General features: G+C 40.8%; 1 protein-coding gene across 2 annotated transcripts in view; it reads left to right on the top strand.

Annotated features, from left to right (window-relative positions):
• CCDC28A (coiled-coil domain containing 28A) overlaps window positions 1-21952 on the top strand; it is a 97667-nt gene that overhangs the window by 63230 nt on the left and 12485 nt on the right. Inside the window, exons 1-3 of one of the 2 annotated variants that reach the window (XM_033936276.1) lie at window positions 68-306; window positions 8846-9058; window positions 19183-19343. In XM_033936276.1, coding sequence (XP_033792167.1) covers window positions 8898-9058; window positions 19183-19343 — 322 coding nt within the window. In that variant the 5' untranslated portion in view covers window positions 68-306; window positions 8846-8897. Of the gene's footprint in view, window positions 1-67; window positions 307-8845; window positions 9059-19182; window positions 19344-21952 lie in introns of those variants that run through there. The other variant, XM_033936277.1, reaches the window with a different exon arrangement.

The following is a 21952-nucleotide window of genomic DNA, read 5'->3' as shown; positions in this document are numbered from 1 at the left end:
TGAGCTCTTTCAAATTAGCAGTCCCGCGCCTTTTCATAGAAAACCTACAAACCGCCTGCGCCGTAGTAGATGAAAGCGGAACCGGAAGTAGCTGTGGGATTTTCACACTCCGTATTAGTACGCATGTGTGGGAGAGTACCACTGCTTTACACAGTCCCACGGTCTAGTCGCGGGAGGAAGGATTTCATTTGCGGCGGTAGGAAAAAAGAAAGAAAGAAAGAGGAGTCCAGTTTAGCGAGAAAGGTGCTCCCCTGGCTTTCGTTAATCTGGCAGTTTCATTTCCCCAGGCTCAGCGCTGCAGAGCAGGTATGCGTCTGGTGCGTCTTCACCCACTTAACACGGTGTAGCGGAGAGCAGTAGAACGTTCAGACCAGGGCCCGGATGGTTCTGACTTTTCCAATGTGAGATCAGAAGACTTAGCAGCGAGAGCCTTGGTAGATCACTGTTCTTTTTTTAACTTAGCTGGAAAACAGAGGCGTAGTTCCGGAGGGCATCCCCCTTTCCCCCCCAAATGCTGCAGGGCAAAACAGTTGGTGCGGAGTACTTAACTATTCCTCCCTTATACCTCTATTGATGGCCACGTCAGCCCCCCCCCCCCCCCCGGTTCCCCACCATCTCTCAAATCTCCATGCCATGCAAATATCAATAGTTGGTTTGTTTGTTTGTTTTTAAATCCCTCAAGTCTCGGTGACTGTGTTTTTCAAGTACCGGGTCCCGCCCCCTCCGATACATACTTCCTGTTGCCATGGGGGCGGGACCCGGCAGAGACTTTGTGGCATCGACGTTCGAGGCCCTTTACTGTTCTTAGGATGCGGTAGGGCAGTGGTTCTCAACCCTATCCTGGGGACCCCCCAGCCAGTCGGATTTTCAAGATATCCCTAATGAATATATTTATAAGGCATGAATTGTATGTGGAGAAGGTGTTGTATAGGTATTTTATAGAAAGCAATAAATTTGTGTACACTTTATTTGGGATAGTGGCAATAGTAATTTATATTAAAGTATAGCTTTTTCTATTTATGTAAGTTATATGTTAATTTATGATGGCTATTGAAGTGATATTATAAATCCTGCTGTCTTTTTTTTTATAATGACTATGCATGAGAGAGATTTGCATACCTGTCACTTCCATTATATGCAAATCTCTCTCATGCATGTTCATTAGGGATGTCTTGAAAACCTGACTGGCTGGGGGGTCCCCAGGACAGGATTGGGAACCACTGCGATAGGGAGAGGGGAGAGAAAAGGAGATACCAGAGCTTGTAAAAGCCAGGAAAGTACAGTAGATGGGCTATGTTGGGGGCGGGCATGTCAAAAAGGCTCTAGATGAGGCAAATGTGCTACATCAGTGTTTTTCAACCTTTTTACACCTATGGACCGGCAGAAATAAAAGAATTATTCTGTGGTTCGGCAGTTGAAGAACACTGGGCTAAGTCATGGGCCAGACCCCGCCCATCCCTACCCAATCTCCACCCCAGACCCCACCCCCATAATAGTACTAATTTCACCTTGCACATCCCGTGCCTCATCTGGAAGCCTTCCCTCTGACTTTGCAATGTCGGAGAGAAGGCTTCCGGTTCAGGCACAGGATGCTCGTAGGAGCCACTGCCCGTGGCTTTGTGCACTGAATCAGTTAGGAAGAGGGAGCTGGCTCGAAGATAATGCTGCATCGATTGCACTGTGGATCGGCAGTTGAAGAACACTGTTTTGGTCCTGATGCACGTGCTGGTCCATGGACCGGTGATTGAAGAACACTGTGCTACACTATGTGGAGGAAGAGAGATGATGGGGGGGGGAGTGCATGATAGGTTATGAAGGCTCATGTGAAAATAAGTAGGTGAAGGAGAGAATAAATAAAGAGGTTACTAGATGGGGTCCTTGGAGATGTTAGAGTACATAGAGGTGGCTAGCAGGAGATGAGATGCTGGAGATATGCTGAACTAGGTGGAGAAGGGGTGGTGGTGTGGGATATGCTGGACTAGGTGGGGAAGGGGAACATGAACAGAAGGAGATAAGAGGGAAGATACTAGACCTTGTTGGGGGGGTAAGAGGTAAATGCAGAATGACATGGGAGAAGGGAGGTGGAAAGGAAAGAGAAGATAATGAAGCATGTGGATGAGCCAGAGGGGAGATGGATCGTGGAAGAGGTGAGTAATCTGAAGCCCTCTTTTCCCACCCATATACCTACCAGCATCATGTTAGAAGGGTCTGATACTGAGGTTGAGGGAGGGGGGGCTGAGGCAGGAGAAAGGGGGGTTTCTGACAGATTTTGTACTGGGGCAGAATTTGGAAAATGGGTTTATGTTTAGGCTGGGGTATGATGCAGATCCTCTTGCTGAGTAAAGAGTGATGATGAGAGAGAAGGAAGAAGAGGATAGAAGCTGTGAGAGGGGGAAAGCAAGGACATATCAGGAAAAGTAGAGATGAAGCAGAGGAATGTTGAGACAAGAAGGAAAGATAGTGTAAATAAATATTGGAGAAGGAGGTAAGTGAGTGGATGCAGTACAAGAGTATACAGGGGATGAGGTGGGGAAATGGGTGGTTGGGATGTGCTGAGGCAGGGACAATGGATGCCAGAAATGAAGAAAGAGACAGTTATGAAAAGGGTGAGAGAAATGAGAGGGACAGATTGTTGAAGAAAGTGAGAGAGGTTAAAAATGGGGCATGGGAGCTTAGATAAAGATAAGAAGTAAGAAAGGAATTGGAAGGGGAGAGAGGATAAGTGACTGACAGGGAAGAAACCGAGGTTGATGAGGGGAATGAGAGGAGGACAAAGGTAGATGAGCCTAGGAAAGGGATGGGTACAGATTAGGGTGATCAATAAGTCTATGGTAAAAATTCAACCTTATCAGAACATGTGTCCACAAGTCTGAATATGTTCTACCTAATGTAGCTAAGATAATGGTTAAAATTTGAAGTACTGTATATACTCAAATATAAACCAAGATTTTGGGGCCAAAAAAATGGCCCAAAATGGGGCTTTCTGTTTATATTTGAGCCCCCTTTCTATGATGGTGCTTTGTTCCTCTCCTCCCCATCCCACCTGATGACCAATGCTGCTATCTTCCACCCCTCTTCCCATTGACCAGTACTGCTAACCTCCCCTCCCCCCCGATATGATTTTGATTTGATTTGATTTCTTATATACCGCTATACCGTGAGGTTCAAAGCGGTTTACATATGACCATCGCTGCTATCCATCCTCTACTATCTGCTCCCTCCACCACCACCCTCGCCTTGGACCGGCATCATACTTACATTTCTGGTGCTCAGGAAGCAGACACCAATGCACTGGGTTGGGCTGGTGAGGTGCCTTGAGCCTGTTTGCTCCTGTCCTATCCGGGATTATCAGAGAAGGAAGTCCAGCAAGCCTTGAGCAAGGGGCATTTGCTCAAGGCCCCTGCACCAGTCTGGCACAGAGCATTGGTGTAGGCTTCCTGCGCACCAGAACTGTAAGTGCAATGTCGGTCTGGGTTAAGGGGGGAGCGGGTAGTGGAGGACAGCAGTACCTAAGTTAACAGGATAAAGAACTATCAGTCTTCACAGTCTGGCTCCAGTGTTTTTAAAGCATGAAGTGGATATTGTGTTTTCAGTACAATTTGTTAAGCAGGGGAAGTTGCCTTTGGGCTCTAATGTTTCTTGTCTAGGGTCACAAGGAACAGCATGGGGTTTGAACCCACAATCTCAGGGTGCTGAGGCTGTAGCTCTAAGCACCTCATAGTGGCATAGTAGTTAGAAAGGAAAGAATGAGATCTGGTCCCTTGAATTCAAATAATCAGACTCAAGTAAACAGAAAGGGAACTTTTATTGTACATAAATATTTAAAATTGCTTAAAAATATAAATAGGGTTAACGTTTTAGAATATTTTTAATAAACAGTTTAAAACCATCAAAACATTGTTCCAGCATAATCTAAAGTGCAGAATAGTCTGAATAATATTAATTTTGAATAATATTAATTTGTAACTTTCAACTACAAGTGCTACAAAATTCTTTTAAAGTAGAAACACTTGGTAAAGCTTGGCTTGGCGAACCCTAAATTTGTGTGAGGAGTCTTTTAGATCCACCAATCCCATAAACCTTGACTTCTGAAGTTCTTATCTTCCTGTTTTCTTAAATTTTCTTCAGTTCTTCTCCTTTGTTTTCTCTTGATCTTCACCCTAAATTTAGCTTGAATAAAATAACAGGAGAGAAAAGGACCTCCCTCTGTGTGCTTTAGACTGGAAGCCTACCTACTAGCATACCTGAATTATGAAACTCTAAGGGCTCCTTTTACAAAGGCGCGTTAGGGCCTTAACGCGCGGAATAGTGTGTGCTAAAATGCCGTGTGCGCTAGCCGCTACCGCCTCCTCTTGAGCAGGTGGTAGTTTTTTGGCTAGCGCGCACTAATCCGGTGCGTGTGCTAAAAATGCTAGCACACTTTCGTAAAAGGAGCCCTAAATTATGAAACTCTAAATTCAGAAAATTAAATTAATTTATTCCCTTTCTGAATTTCCTTTCTGCGGTATCCCCCTCTTTTACGAACGCGTAGCGTGGGTTTTAGCACCAGCAGCAGCGGTAACTGCTCAGGTGCTTATAGAATTCCTATGAGTGTCAGAGCAGTTGCCGGCACTAAAACCCACTCTAAGGGCTCCTTTTATCAAGGCGCACTACGAGGGTTAGCGCGTCAGACATTTCATCACGTGCTAACCCCAGCGGCAGCCTAAAATCCTAACGCCTCGTCAATGGAGGCGTTAGATACTAGCGCGGCAGGCTGTTTAACGCGCAGAATTACGTGCTTTAAACCGCTACCGCGCCTTTGTAAAAGGACCCCTAAGTGTTAGTAAAAGAGGGGGTATAATACTAATTTCCTGATTTCTCTACTGGTGAGGTTTGAGCAGATGGACTTTTGCTGCTCTGAACCCACACAGCTGCATTCAAATTCTCACACACAGACTTCTGAGAAGTGGGGGGGGGGAGGGGGAACCCCTTTATTTCTTTTTCTTAACTTCTACCCTTGAGTTTCTAAAAACCTTGTGTTCCCTTTTACCAACAGTAGAGCTTTTAAACTCTTGATACCTTTCAGGCAAATTTTCTCCACAAGCAGTTTAAAAAATAAACTGGGGTTATATAGTTACTCAGTTTAAAGTTAACCTTATGGGTAAGGGATTCAATTAACAGCTTTCAGTCTTGAAGACAGAGCAGCAATAGCAGTCTCTCTAACTTAACTCCCTTCTTTGTTCCCCCCCCTTTTTTTTTTTTTTTTTACAAAACTGCCATATCCCCAACGGGACCCATTTTGCCACTTGTGGGGGCTTCTTCAAGGGTCTGAATTATCAAGAGATATTGTTAGGGTGGAACGAACATACAAAGTCCACCAGCATTCAAGCAACTTCAATGGCGTCACAGGTGGCGAAATGAATCCCCTTGGGGATATGGCAAATCAAGTGTAGACTCACCAAGCAACAGGGGAATCTTTATAAGGAAAGCTAAGTGGCATTTTCATAATTTTTTGAAATTCAGTTTGCACCATAATTACCAAATTTCATGTAAAATTTAAAGAGGTAAAAATTGGTTTAATGAAAGTAATCAGAATTTTGGTAAGTTCAAAGAGAAATTTTTTGATCGATGAAAGACAATGGAACCCATCCATCAGAGACGATTGGCTGTCAAGATTGTCTGTGGGATTGCTGAGATCTTTTTCCTCTCTTCAGTAAGACTTTGGACTGTTTAGGAGATCATTTTTGGAATAGGTTATTCAGCATGGTAGTATCCCATTTATGGGATTTAGGATACACATCTCCATGATAGCAATAATATCGAAGCAGTATCCATCAGGGCTTGTAGACTTGGAATGTTATTGTCTTAAATACTAAAAGTAATTTACACATATGGAAAGGGGGAGCTTATTCCGAAAGCACGGACTCCACCTTAAACTGGTTGGAACCAGGCTGCTGGCGCTAACGTTTAAAAAGGAGATAGAGTAGCTTTTAAACTGAGATGTGGGGGAAAGCCGACAATTGCCCAGGAGCGGATGGTTCGGTGTGAGGTATCCTTGGAGGATACTATTGAAAGAGGATATTTAGGGAATCCCAGTAGAGTAGTTCCAACAATGGTGAAAGAAAGCCAGGAGGGTTTAAGAGGAAAGCAGAATAAAAGACTAAAATTTTCCCTGTCTTCTCAGCAGCCTGTAGTTGCAAGGAAAAAACCACAATTTGAAGTGTCTGTATACAAATGCTGGAAGCCTAAAAAATAAAATAGGAGAGTTAGAGTATATAGCACTGAATGATGAGATAGGTATAATAGGCATCTCAGAGACCTGGTGGAAGGAGGACAATCAATGGACACTGTGTTACCTGGGTACAAATTATATCGCAAGGATAGAGTAGATCAAATTGGAGGGAGGGTTTGCGCTATATGTTAAAGAGAGAATTGAATCAAATAAAATAAACATTCTGCATGACATAGATAGCAGTGTGGAATCCTAATGGATAGAAATTCCATGTGTGAAGGGAAGGAATGTAAAGGTAGGGTTATACTACCGTCCCCCGGGTCAAAATGAGCAGACAGATGAAGAAATGTTTTCAGAGATTAGTAAAGTTGGGGAAATGGGCAACACTATAATAATGGGTGATTTCAGTTACTATATCCAAATCTGAGTAGCATATATAATCAATGAACATATATTAAGTAAAATGTTTATATGCTAGACACACCCCTCAGGCAACTAGGACAAAGGACTAAAAAAAAAAATCCAATTCAAAATTAAGAGGAGCACCCAAATCAAAAATTTGGAGTAAAGAGGAACCTCAGTTAAAAGGGCTTCTTGGGTCCTCAAAAAAACTCCAGTCAGGTGCTACAACTCCCATAGAAAATGATATTGATTTCAAAGTCCAAACAAATAAAATTGTGGAACATGTAGACAAACATGATTTAATGAGACAGAGTCAGCATGGGTTCAGCCGAGAGAGATCTTGCCTCACCAATTTACTTGCCTTCTTTGAAGGTGTGAATAAACATGTGGATAAAGGTGAGCCATTGATACAGTGTATCTAGATTTTCAGAAAGCTTTTGATAGTTCCTCTCGAGAGGCTCCTGAGAAAATTGTCATAGGATAGGTGACAAAGTTCAGTTGTGGATTAGGAATTGGTTATTGGATAGAAAACAGAGGGTAGAGTTAAATGGTCATTTTTCTCAATGGAGGAAACAGTGGAATGCCGCAGGGGTCTGAACTGGGACTGGTGCTATTTAACTTATTTATAAATGATCTGGAAATTGGAATGACGAGTGAGGTGATTAAATTTGCAGATGACACTAAACTGTTCAAAGTTGTTAAAATGCATGTGGATTGTTAAAAATTGCAGGCACACCTTAGGAAATTGAAAGACTGGGCATCCAAATGGCAGATGAAATTTAATGTGGACAAATGCAAATTGATGCACATTGGGAAGAATAACCTGAATCAGTTACCAGATGCTAGGGTCCACCTTGGGAGTTAGCGCCTGAGAAAAGGATTTGGGTATCATCGTAGACAATACGATGAAACCTTCTGCCCAATGTGTGGCAGTGGCCAAAACAGGATGCTAGGAATTATTTAAAGAAGGATGGTTAACAATACTAAGAATGTTATAATGCCTCAGTATCGCTCCATGGTGCGACCTCATTTGAAGTATTGCGTTCAATTCTGGTCTCCTTATCTCAAAAAAGATATAGTGGCGCTAGAAAAGGTTCAAAGAAAAGCAACCAAGATGGTAAAGGGGATGGAACTCCTCTCATATGAGGAAAGACTAAAACGGTTAGGGCTCTTCAGCTTGGAAAAGAGACGGCTGAGGGGAGAAATGATTGAAGTCTACAAAATCCTGAGTGGAGTAGAACGGGTACAAGTGGATCGACTTTTCACTCCATCAAAAATTACAAAGACTAGGGGACACTCGATGAAGTTACAGGGACCAATAGGAGGAATTTTTTTCTTTCACTCAGAGAATAGTTAAGCTCTGGAATGCATTGCCAGAGGATGTGGTAAGAGCAGATAGCGTAGCTGGTTTTTAGGAAGGTTTGGATAAGTTCCTGGAAAAAAAGTGCATAGTCTGTTATTGAGAAAGACATGGGGGAAGCTACTGCTTGCCCTGGATTGGTAACATGGAGTATTGCTACTCCTTGGGTTTTGCCAGGTACTAGTAACCTGGATTGGCCACTGTGAAACGATTGGATTCTTATGTTCTTATGCTTGTTTATACATTGTATAGCCACATGCTTGCTTTCTTCCACCCTATTGCACAGGAGAAGTTAAATGAGCTCATTGTTGTCATGATTTACCTCATGGTCTCCTTTTTGTATAAGTTTAAAGGATGAGCTTGAACCTTATACAGACATTTGCATGTGACGCCTTGTCTGAAAACTATGTCAGATTTGAGGGAAACAGTATTACATTTATTGGTTTTGTACTTTTGTCTACAAGGGAAAATAAAAATAAGTGACTAATCATTAATGCTATATGTAAGAGAAATTATACCATCCTTTGTACTAGGCCATATTGCAAAATATACATAACACAGCATATATTTACAATTTCTTATCACAAGAAGGCTACTGTCCCACTTGCAGTCTTTAAAAGATCTATATTCTCTGTTCTCCCTCCTGGCCTTTCTCTTCTATCATTTCTAGATTTCTCTCTACATAGAAATATTCATGCTATTTGTAATTACATTTTAGTTTTGCATAGGTCTATCTGGTTATGTAATGAGATATTGGTGCTGCAAACATTTTGCAGCCCTACTGGGGATTCTAAACATTACCAAATAATCATGGTTTTCAACTCCACTAATTATTGACTAAAAATACTAATGTTAATTTTTTTTCTGTCCAGCTGTTTGCATTTTAGAAAATCTGACAACTAGAGAGTGCGGTTCATAGGAAATATGGATGAACGTAAAATGAAAAGGAGGAGTCCCAAGTCCTCCACAAGTCATCCACCTCAGGCAGTGAATTCCAAAAAGAACAACTCTGTGCCAGTTAGTAAAAGTACAGGCTTTTCAAATGCTGTATCACAGCCATCTGCCCAAAGACCAAAGTTGAAAAGGTGAGCAATAAATGACTGAGCTGCATAAAGATACTGGCTTTGTGCTTCTCAGTTACTCCTGGAGGAATTATGAATTTATGCAGAATTCCTCTCATGTAGAACTTTTCAGTCTCTCCCACAGAGCAAGGGAGGGAAAAGTAGTAGAAAAGCAACTTCTGGTATTCTCCCTCATCCTCACTTTTTCCTGATACATCCCTGGAACAGCTGTCATCATTTTGTTATTAAGACATAGGGAAAGTCTCTACTTGCCCCACGATCTGTAGCATGGAATGTTGATACTCTTTGGGTTTTTTGCCAGGTACTAGTGACCTGGATTGACCACCATGAGAACGGGCTACTGGGCTTGATGGACCATTGGTCTGACCCAGTAAGGCTATTCTTATGACTATCAGCGAGTGAGCTGCATAGGCAGCAAACTCTCCCACTGTTCTTCTGAGACTAGAAAAGCACAAGAGTGTTGGCATCATGCATTTCATACTATATGAAGCAGACAGCTCTTCCAGAAGCAGGATCTACAGCTTGGTTTGGAAAAAGGTGAGTACAAGAGTAAGGGACAGGAGAACCAGCTGGTGAAAACTAGTAGAGGCTAAGAGCTATAAAAAAATGGGTGGGATTGCATGGATGAGCTGGAGTAGGGAGCAAAAAAAGTTGGGGGCATGTGGGTGCACCTGGTGGAAGGAAATGTCAGAAAGATATGGGTTAGAAATTATTTAATTTTTCTTTAAGTAAAAGCAAGTTAATTGTAATGTATTTGACTAGAAGATCAGGAAAGAAAAAAATGTAAGATTTATGTTGTGGGCAGGCTGACGAGGGGGTTGAGCAGAAGGTAGGGAGTTAAAAGGAAATTATATACAGAGTGAAAGTTGGAAATGGGTTAGACAGCTACATTTTATGATGGGCGGGTATTACAAGTAAATTTGATTCTTGTACTGTTTTACTATTGTAACTATTTTGAATTGCTGTGTTCTCTTGGCTTTGATAGAGTGAATAATCAAATTGAAATAGGGGGAAGAAATGTATCAAGATAAGCATTAGGTAGAGGTAGTATATTAGGAGGGGGATCAAGAGAGTGCAGAGAAGAGGGACACTACATGTTGGAAAGGATGAGATGGGGTAAATGAACTGGAGGGGGGTCTGGAAGTTTGTTGGAAGAGAGAAGATAAATAATATACAGCTAAAAACAAATTATAAAAAATTATATATGAATGCATATGAATTGTCATGTCTTTAATACTTAAAACCAAATAGCAAAATATAAATTTAAAGTAAAGAATTATAAAATCTGAATTAAAACTGAAAAATTAAAAATAAATATTCAAAGATTCCTGAAGGCTTAAAAATAATACACAATATCAAAAAGAAACATATTAAAGGAATGTTTTGTACAAAAGAGTAAACAATACCATTAGTTTCTTAAAACGTAGCAATATAGAGGCCCATACCTGTCTTTAGCCACAGTGCTCACAGATGAGATGTAGAGAACATTTAATGACGTAGGTGTGACATTAAATATCCCCTTTTACAAAACCGCAAAAATAGTTCAGTGCGTCGGCCTGCGCTAAAAACCACTATTGCGGTTTTGTTAAAGGGGGCGTAGATCTTCAAAACTATATTAACTGAAAATACTATGAATATATAAATATTTATCTCAAATGGGCATTGCTATAACTCAAATGCAAGCGAGAGCTACAAAATTTGTGAGACTAATTAAGAAAGTGAATGCGGAATTTGAAAAAAGATATATAATAAATGCCACTATTGGAACCGAAAGTGAAATACGGAGACACGCCGATAACATCAATGTGAGCAACACTGAGCACACCTTTAGGATACCTACTGGGGGTGTTGTAGAAAAGTCCTACCTCTAGTCTGGCAGTCTCTGTGCTGCCTCAGAGGAGGGAGGTCATCTTAAAGGAGAGCATCACCCTGTTGAATTAGGAGGCAATCCTGTAGCCAGGACCTGCCCACCAGGGGATGCAATGTCCTCTTGCACCAAGGATGTGTCTCCAGGGGCTTCTGCCCAAGAGAGAAGGGTTAGGACAGCTGTTATAGTGGGAGATTCGATCATTAGGCATGTAGATAGCTGGGTGGCTGGTGGACGTGAGGATCGCTTGATTACTTGCCTGCCTGGTGCGAAGGTGGCTGGGGAGGATTCTGCAGTCTTGGTACTTGTGGGTACCAATGACATAAGGAAATGCGGTAGGGAGATTCTGGAAGGCAAATTTAGGCTCTTAGGTAGGAAGTTAAAATCCAGAACCTACAAGATAGCATTTTCAGAAGTGTCCCAAAAGACAGGCAGAGCTCGAGAGTCTCAATGCGTGGATGAGGTGATGGTGCAGGGAGGAGGATTTTAGATTTGTTAGGAAATGGGTGACATACTGGGGAAGGGCTCTACCTTATTCAGGATGGAACTAGACTGCTGGCGTCAACATTTAAAAAGGAGATAGAGCAGCTTTTAAACTAGAAACTCAGGGAAGACAAAAGTCGCTTTAAAAGAGCATGGTTTGGGACAATGTATCTTTAAAAGATATCATCATAAAAGGGAAGACAGAGCATCCCGATAGTGAGATTGCAATACAGGCCACAGTAGTCCAGGTTTCATTAAATTCAGAGGAGGCTGATTTTAAAGATTGCAAATTATCCATGCCAACTGTTGAGCAAATTGTAAATGGATATGACAAACACTGTTTGAAATGTCTATATGCAAATGCCAGAACCTTAAGAAACAAGATGGAAGAGTTAGGATATATTGGACTAAATGAAAGATAGATATAATAGGCATCTCTGAAACCTGGTGGAAGGAAGATAACCAATGGGACACTGTCATACCGGAGTACAAGTTATATCATAGTGGATAGGGTGGATCGAATCAGTGGAGGGCTTTGAATCAAATGGACTGAAAATTCTACAGAAGCAGGAGATCAAGATGGCGTCAGGAGCAGACGCCTGAACGAGCTGTGCTGCTCGTCTCACCTGGAGCCGCATTGTGAGTCTCTTTCCCGGCAGCGATATGGGGAAGAGAAAGGGAGTTCCCTGTTTTGCCCCTCCAGCGGTGGAGTCCCCTCAATGACTTGTCCAGACAACGCTTACAAGCGTCTGCACATTCGGGTGAAGTGACCCGAATTACCTTGGGGGAGAACCCGGAATCTTTGGGGGACCGTAGCGCAGCGAGCTGGGCTTCGTTAAGCCCAGAGCAGAGGCTGGTTCCTTCCCAACCCGGAAGTACTCCACTGCAGGGAATGTCTGGAGTCTTGCAGCCCTGAGAGGGAGAGCTCGACCCCAGCATAGGAGGGACATCTCTACTGAACCCTTTGGAAGAAGGTGGAGATGGGAATCATCAGAGGTCTCCTTGCAACATAGAGGAGGAGGTGAGAGGTGTGTCGGAAGGGAACGTTATCAGCTTTGGGGAGATGAAGAAACCAGAGAAAATAGATATGGAGGCGCTGTGGCAAGCCATATCACTCATGGACTTCAACCTCAAATTGAGTTTATCTACTATTAAAACAGACTATGGAACTGTCTTTTCCAAGGTGGAACAACTAACTAATTTGAGTGAAAAGTTGTAGAAACAAGAAAATAGATTGAGTGAAGTAAAGAAAGTGCAAATGGAACTGGTCAAAGAGAGATCTTATGTTTCTTGTAAGATGAAGAATTTTGAAAATCAACTGAGGAAAAATAACTTAAGATTTTTGAATTTTCCAAAGTGCCCTATTATATCACCAGTTGAGATGGGTAGAAAATATTTCCGTAAAACTTTGGCCATTCCATCAGAAAATTTACCTCCAATTGTCAACTTATTATTTGAATATAAAGATGCCACAAGGGAAATCCACTCCTACAGAAACTCCAGTAGATAGAGCAGTGGACATGAATTTGTCTTCATTTCTGGAAAATTCCCTTGAGGTTGTCACCCATAAAACTACCATGCTGTTAACTCTAGCCTTGGAGAGTGATGGGGAATTTATCCTTCGGTTGTTTTTTCGTCATATAAATGATAAGTTTTTAGGCTCTAATATTCGTGTTTTTCCAGATTTTGCTCAGAAAACCCAGAGACGTAGGAAAGAGTTCTTGTCCTTGAGGCCAAGAATTCTGGCTCTGGGAGCTACATTTCTTGTAAAATTTCCTGTGAAGTGTTATGTATCCTATCAAGATAAGAATTTTCGTTTCTTTGAGCCTAAACAACTTTTAGAATTTATTGGATCAAAAGAAAGGCTGGTAACCATGTCTAATGATGTATGACCTACCATCTGGCTGTAGTGTGGGGATCTAATGCCGTGACCTTAAGTTAATTTTTGTTATTTCTGATTGGAAGTTTATTTTCCTGATCCTCATTTTTGTGGACTAAATAAGAGTTAATGTTTCTTTTATATATTATATTGAATGTAATTTCTAGATCTGTAGCAACTAGCAAAAGCAATGCTTGTATGTAAAATTGAAAATCTTATAAATAAAAAAAAATTTTAAAAAAATTCTACAGGAGCAGAAACACACCTTGGAATCCCTACATGTAGAAATTCCATGTGTAAGGGGGAAAAGGATAGTGATACCATCTGCCTGACCAGGTTGAATGGACAAATGCTGAAATGTTATCAGAAACTGTGGAGGCTAACAAACAGGGTAAAACAGTAATAATGGGTGTTTTAACTAACCTGATATTGATTGGGCAAATGTATCATGAGGGCATACTAGGGAGATAAAATTCCTTGATGGCATCAAGGATTGCTTTATGGAGCAGCTAGTTAGGAACCGACAAGAGGTGAAACAATTCTAGATCTCGTTCTTAGCTGAGCGCATGAATTGGTGAGGGATGTAATGGTGCTGGCGCCACATGATAACAATGATCATAACATGATCAGATTTGCTATAATTCCTGGAATAAATTTACACAGGAAATCCAATACAACAGCACTTAACTTTAAAAAAGGAGATTGTGATAACATGAGGAGAATGATAAAAATAGAAACGTAAAGTTGCAGCTGCAGAGGTCAAAAATATACAGTACATCATCGTGGATTTTATTTAAAAATAACATCCTGGAAGCTCAGACTATATATATTCCATGCATTAAGAACATAAGAATAGCCTTAATGGGTCAGACCAATGGTCCAAAGCCCAGTAGCCCATTCTCATGGTGGCCAGTCCAAGCTAATCCTAGTTCCTGGCTAAAACCAAAGAAGTAGCAACATGTCATGCTACCGATCCAGGGCAAGCAGTGGCTTCCCCATGTTTCTCAATAACAGACTATGGACTTTTCCTCCAGAAAATTGTCCAAACACTTCTTAAAACCAACTACGCTCTCCGCTTTTACCACAACCTCTGGCAATGCGTTCCAGAGTTTAAGTATTCTCTGAGTGAAAAAATATTTCCTCCTATTGGTTTAAGAAATATTTCCCTGTAAGTTCAAGTGTCCCCTAGTCTTTGTAATTTTTGATGGAGCTAAAAATCGATCCACTTGTATCTGTTCTACTCCACTTAGGATTTTATAGACTTCAATCATATCTTCCCTCAGCTGTCTCTTTTCCAAGCTGAAGAGCTCTAACCTTTTTAGTCTTTCCTTATATGAGAGGAGTTCCATCTTCTTATCATCTTGGTCGCTCTTCTTTGAACCTTTTCTAGAGCCGCTATATCTTCCTTGAGATAAGGAGACCTCCAGATGAGGTCGCACCATGGAGCGATACAGAGGCATTATAACATTCTTAGTCTTGTCAACCATCCCTTTTTTAATAATTCCTAGCATTCTGTTTGCTTTTTTGGCCACCACCGCACATTGGGCAGAAGGTTTCATCGTATTGTCTACAATGACACCAGATCCTTTTCTTAGGCGCTAACCCCCAAGGAGTAACTGTGATTTGGGATATTCTTCCCAATGTGCATCACTTTGCATTTGTCCACATTAAATTTCATCTGCCACTCGGACATCCAAGCTTCCAATTTCCTAAGGTCTGCCTGCAATTTTTTACAATCCGAATGCATTTTAACAACTTTGAACAGTTTAGTATCATCTGCAAATTGAATCACCTCACTCGTTCCAATTTCCAGATCATTTATAAACAAGTTAAATAGCACTGATCCCAGTACAGATCCCTGTGTCACTACACTGTTTATTCCTCCATTGAGAAAAATGACCATTTAACCCTTCCTTCTGTTTTCTATCCGATAACCAGTTCCTAATCCACAACTGAACTTTGTCACCTATCTCATGACTCTTTAATTTTCTCAGGAGCCTCTCATGAGGAACTTTGTCAAAAACTTTCTAAAATTCTAAATAACACTACATCAACTGACTTAACTTTATCCACATGTTTATTCACAACTTCAAAGAAGTCAAGCAAATTGGTGAGGCAAGATCTCCCTTGACTGAACCCATGCTGACTGTCTCATTAAATCATGTTTGTCTATGTGTTCCACAATCTCATTTTTTATCATTGTTTCCACCATTTTGCCCGGCAATGAAGTCAAGCTTACCGATCTGTAATTTCCCAGATCTCTCCTGGAACTCTTTTTAAAAATTGGCATAACATTGGACACCCTCCAATTTTCAGGTTCTACAGATGATTTTAGCGACAGGTTACAGACCACTAACAGCAGGTCAGCAATATCATGTTTGAGTTCTTTTTAGTATCCTGGGATGTATACCATCCTGTCCAGGTGATTTACCGTATATACTCAAATATAAGTTGATCCGAATATAAGTCAAGACCCCCTTTTCCCCCCAAAAAGGAGGAAAAATGGTTGACTCGAATATAAGTTGGGCAGCTTAATATTCAAGTGTCCTGCCCCGTCAGGCTCTGCACCCAGCCCCCCTTCCTTCCTCCCCTCCCCTGTCAGGCTCTGCACTCAGCACCTTTCCATCCTCCCCTCCCCTGTCAGGCTCTGCGCCCAGCATCCTTTCATCCTCTCCTCCCTTGTCAGGCTCTGTACCCAGCACTCTTCCATCCTCCTGTCAGGCTCTGCGCCCAGCACCCTTCCATCCTCTCCTGTCAGGCTCTGCACCCAGCACCCTTCATCCTCCCCTGTCAGGCATTGCACCAGCCCCCTTCCTTCCTTTCTCCGTCAGACTCTATACCCTCCCTCCCAGGCTCTGCCCCCGCCTCCCTCCCTCCCTGCCCTAACCTCATTCGGTACCTCATCTTGGCAATTCATGGGAGCCAATAAAGATGCCTCTCAGTACTGAGCAGCAGCGCCAAATTGTGCTCCTGCTTGTGTTGCTCAACAGCCGAAGGAATTCGCGGCAGCCAGTTAGCAGCAGGGCAGGAGCTTGGAAAGTTCGCTCCTGCCTGCTGCACCTCCACCATGGATTGGCAAGATGAGGTACCGTATGAGGCTAGGGCAGGGAGAGAGGCGTGGGCAGAGCCTGGCAGTGGCGGTCTTAAAAAAAAAATTATGGGAAGGGGCATTGACCCGAATATAAACTGGGACCCCCATTTTTGGCCCCAAAATCCCAGTTTATATTTGAGTATATACTGTATCACTTTTCAACTTGTCGATTTGGATTAGTACATCTTCTAGATTCACTGAGAAGACCAAACTGCAGCCAGCGTGGTTAACAAGTAGGGTGAAAGAAGCTGTTAAAGCTAAAAGAGAATCCTTTGAAGGAACAATACTGGAAGAAGATAGTCAACTGCAGAATAATTTCCCATTCAAATGGGCTCTGAGTAACTTCTGTTATTTGGGGGTTCAAATACCTAAAGATCTCTGTTATTCTCTTTGAATTATGCCAAAATATTTCCACAAATTCGAAGGGAGTTACAGTCCTGGCAGGAAGGGTGGTTGTCATGGTGGGGGCATATAGCTGTGTTGAAGATAAATGTACTTCCTCACCTATTTTTCTTTCTAACTTTGCCTATTTTGGTTCAGTGAGTTGAGTTAGTTTATTTTCAAGCAGATTGACACATTTTATTTGGGGTGGTGGGAAGGTCCTTTAAACTGTTTAAGTCACTGTTAGGGCAGACAGTTGAAATAGAGGGTAGGGGGTCCCTAATTTGCTATGGCATTATTTGGATTGGGAAGTAGAGAAGAATAAATTGGTTATGCAGATGGAGCAGTCTAGTGGGTCAGTTTTTATGGTCACTTTTGTGGGCTTCCCTCTCGAAGAGATCTTACTGTATATACTCAAATATAAACCTAGATTTTTGGGTCCAACAATGGGTGTCTTTGTTTATATTAGTCTTCCCTCTCTCAAACCCATTGCAGGCCTCTCTCTAGACCTACCTTAAGCCCTGCTGGTCTAGTGGTGAGCCAGGGCAAAAGCGATCCTCCTATGCTTCTCCCTCATGCAGTCTTACTACTCAAAATGGCAGATGCAAGTTCCCACAGTAACCTTACGAGACTGCCACAAGTTCAGTTTATATTTGAGTCAACCTTTTTCCCCCTTTACATGAGGGAAAAGGATACCTCAGTTTATATATGGATGGGTTTATATTCGAGTATATATGGTATATTAGATTTACTAATAATCTTTTTGTAGCACATTTGTGGCTCTGTGGGGCTCTCTCAAATTCAAACGCTGGTTCTTGATGGGTGTCTTCTGGGAGGAGAAGGGGGATTGTTAGGTTTTGGGATTTGTTGGGGGTGGGGGATTTGTTAACCTTTGAGGAATTATGAAGCACCTATAATGTTCCTAGTAAAGATTATTTTCTTATTTACAAATTAAGCATTATATTACTCAATAAGATTGATTTAAGGATGATCTGGAGGATACTGAATATTTTGAAAATTTGTGGACAGGATTAGGATAGCTAAAGGGGCAGATCTCTATATTTTATAGATTTATTTGAGGGAGGAATTTTAAACGCTATTGTTTTATGTCTCAATGGGAGTCTGATTTAGTATGGGGGAATGGAAAACTGTTTCTGGTGGTTAAAAGTCTCCATTTCTGTGCTCTTGAAGGAAATGTATATAAAAATGTTACAAGATAGAACTACACACCTGAAATTCTTAAATCTGTTTCCTCAAACAGCTTCTGATGTGTGTTGAAGGTATGGTACTGAAAAGGGTTCCTTTTACCACATTTGGTGGTCTTATTCAATAATTCCACAATTTTGGTTTGTTATATAAAGATTAACTGACATTTTGGGTGTCCCTTTTTTGAAAGAATCTTCCCTCCCTTTATCCCACTTTCTTGGAACTCCTCAAATCCTAATACCACCAGACCCACCCACAAATTAAAACTATCCTTCCCTTCATTAAAAGGCATTTCCCATGCAGGAAAACTAGGGACCTCCCTCCCCTTCAGAATCACTGAGCTCTGGAACAACCTTACCTCCCCTCTTCAGAACCTGAGCTCTCTCCAACTCTTCCGCAAACATCAGAAAACCTGGCTATTCTCAAAAATGTAATACTTACTCCTTCTCTGGCATACTAAGCCCTCCAAATATTCTTCTCACTTTATCCTTTAACCTTCATTGGAATTCCTTTCCCTCCCAACTCCTGTAAACCGTGCCGAGCTCTACGATTGTGGAGAGGATGCGGTATACAGACCTAAGGTTTGGTTTAGTTTAGTTTAGTAAAAGGGGTTTGAAATGGAGGAATTCATTTGCAGCTAAGAATTTTGTATCTGCATTTTGGAAACAAGCTTTTAGACCAACAGTGTTTAATTGGCTTGTGAAATTAGAAGTGGTGGAAGACATGGATGAACTGGGTTGTTATAATCCTGACCAGGAGAAATGGTGTCATCTGATGCTTCTTAAGTAAGAGAGGGATTAGGGGGTAGCGTTTGGGGTTAGGTGTATACTGAAGGAATGCAGTGTACTTCCATTTGGATTTCTCCTTGTGAAATTGTATAAGGATGGGTTTGGGGGACAGGAAATTTAGTTGTCCAGGATACTGGAACTTGTATGCTAGTTTTTTGTATTTGCTTGCATTTTGTGCTTTCTAGTGAATCTTCAATAAAAAAAAAAAAAAATTGTAGTTACAAAAAGATTTAATAAATAATAAAGGGGAGATGGTTTAGATAAACGAACTGTCAATGATTAAGCTTGTATTTATTGAAAATTTTTGTGTTCCTTCCTAGCTATATATGATAAATGATATTTCGCCTGTGGATGAAAAATCTGCTTTGAAGTCAACAATAGTTGCAATGACAGAAAAATAACACTTCTATTAATTTTGTTTAACTTCTGAAGAGGACTGAAGGAGAAAGCTAAATCTCAAGGAGGAGAAAACAAAGATACATCCTCTTCAATCCAGCATTCTTTTCTCACTGATGTATCCGATGTTCAGGAGATGGAGAAGGGACTTCTGAGCCTTCTGAATGACTTCCATTCAGGGAAACTCCAAGCATTTGGTAAATACATATTTCCTCCTCTAGGCGCTCAATACACAGGAAATGTCCAGGTCTTAGGAAAGGGCAATTGTAACACATAAGACACTGCATTTTTGGAATGGAAAAGACTCTAGTAGTTTTATTTAAATCCTTCCCAGGGAGGTTTTATTTTATTTTTCAACATCTACTCCAGAAAGAAAACTGTTATCCTCAGCAATCAACAGCAGTAGTAGCAAGGGAATTCCATACTATAGATAACGTTAGTAAAAGGCCCTTTAATTACTAAAGGGCATTAAGTCCTTAATACACAGTTTGCACCTGAAATCAGGTTATCACAGAAACATGTTAAAGCATTTTGCAGTATTTTGCCTAGTTGTGTGCTAACCTTCATGCTACCAATTTTTAACTACTTTTCAGAGGCAGAAAAGAGTGGGTATATTTGTGGTATTCAGGTAGTGCATTATGATTAGTGTGTGCTAAAAAGAAGTCTTTAAAAGGTACCATGTTATATCTGGATTAGTGTGCAAGGTGTTATATTAAAAAGCGTTAAGCCCAGATTTTACCACACTTTGGTAAAAAGGCCCTTTTGTATCTAATGCAGCCTCTCCGCTATAGCCTTATCTTTCCTGGGCACCCCTTTTGCTTCTTAATCATCCAACGGTCCTATGGATTCCCTCACAGGTTTTCTGCTTCTGATGTACCTAAAAAATTTTGTTACTATGAGTTTTTGCCTCTTTGGCAAGTTTCTCTTCATATATTTTCTAATCTTTCTTTATCAGTGCTTTGCATCTAACTTGCCAGTGCTTATATCTCCTCTTAGGTTCTTCATTTGGATCCTAATTGTTTTTTGGCTCTAATAGCCTCTTTCACATCACCTTTTAACCAAGCTATCTCTCGTTTTATCATCTTTTCACCTTTGTATAATACATGAAATACATCTGGTCTGGGCTACCACAATGATATTTTTAAATAACATCCATGCCTGGTTTACGATCCTAACCTTTGCCACTGTTCTTTTTAACCATTTTTCTCATTTTATCTTAGTCACCTTTTCAGTAATTAAATGCTGCTACAGTAGATTTCTTTAGTGATGTCACTTCAGATATCAGCTCAAATTTGATCATATTATGATCACTATTTTCTAGCGGACCCAATACAGTTACCTCCCATACTAGACCCTGCATTCCACTAAGGACCAGATCTAAAATAGCTACCCCTCTTGTCAGTTCCTGAACAAGTTGCTCCAAGAAGCAGTCATTTATGACATCTAGGAATTTTACCTCCCTAGCACTCCCTGATGTAACATTTTATGCAGTTAATGTTGGGGATAATTAAAATCAAAATCCAAACATAAATCCCATTTACTGTTGGAGAGAAGGGACCAACATCTATTTTCAGTGTCCAAAATAATTAGACACTATAAAATCGTATCCACTGGTGAATAAAACAAAGACCTCGGTGTACACAGAGTATTGCTACTGACCAGATAACATGCTCACGCTAATCATAAACAGCAACACAACCCCCCCCCCAAACTCCACAAAATAAATGAGGAAAAACACAAAAACAAGCAGAAAGGTGGAGTCAGTGAACTGGATGAACCAAGTTTATGTAAGCAAAAACTGATTCTATGAATGTCACAATAAATAGGTTCCAAAGGGTCCTCCTAGTAGGTGATGCAGCTAAAATTCTATGGCGCTCAAAAAGAGAGCCAGGTATGGATCTCAATGACGGTGAAGGTGAATCCAGAAAAAGGGGAAGTCTTTGAGGCAAAGGATATCGAACACTCAGCGATTGGTTATTCCAAAGTGTACTTTATTGGAGAACAGCACTATATCAAACAAGTAGACTCAACACTGGCAGTGTTTCAACAATCCTGCCGTTGTCAAGAGTCTAGTATTGCATCAAAGAACATATAAAAATATACATAAATACGCATATAGAAAACAATAATAAGAATAAATTAAAACAACAAGGTCTGCATAGATGAGAACATGATATAATTAAATACAATAAAATGCATGAAAAAAGAGGCAATAAAATTAATCTAAAGGCACACTAATACTGTCCTTAAATCAAAAAAGATAAAACTAGGAAATGACTTTAAATAGGGACTGGTATTGCATCAAAAAAAATATAAATATAGATATAAATGTACAGAAATATGCATATAAAAGACAACAATAAGCATACATGAATACACAAAAGTTGAAACCCATGCTGAGTGATAACAGTGGATGGAATCCAAATCCAAAATAAGGTCCAATGGGTACAGTCAGAAATACCAAAATAATCCTTCCACTTGATAATTCAGCTCGGGCCCATATCTGTATTACGTTTTGACAATGGTAGATGTCGCATTGGGACTCCTATGCTCATTCCCCTATCTGCATTGTGTGGCCAGTAATGCGTGTATATAACCCAGGGTAACTATACTCCTCAGCTTGTGGAAGCTTTCTGCATCAGCTCCTGACCTTGCTTTATATGTTTGATTTTATCCTTTATGAAGAATACCTACTTTATGAAGAATACCTACTACAGGTAAGCAGTTTTCCTTTTTATTTTTCTGTATTGTTGTAAACAATATTGAATATCTTCCCCATTTTTGTATATTAATTTAAAGAGTAGTC

This window comes from Geotrypetes seraphini, chromosome 3 (genome assembly GCF_902459505.1).
Source record: "Geotrypetes seraphini chromosome 3, aGeoSer1.1, whole genome shotgun sequence".
NCBI lineage: Eukaryota > Metazoa > Chordata > Amphibia > Gymnophiona > Dermophiidae > Geotrypetes > Geotrypetes seraphini.
This window is presented reverse-complemented; position numbering and strand designations above follow the sequence as displayed.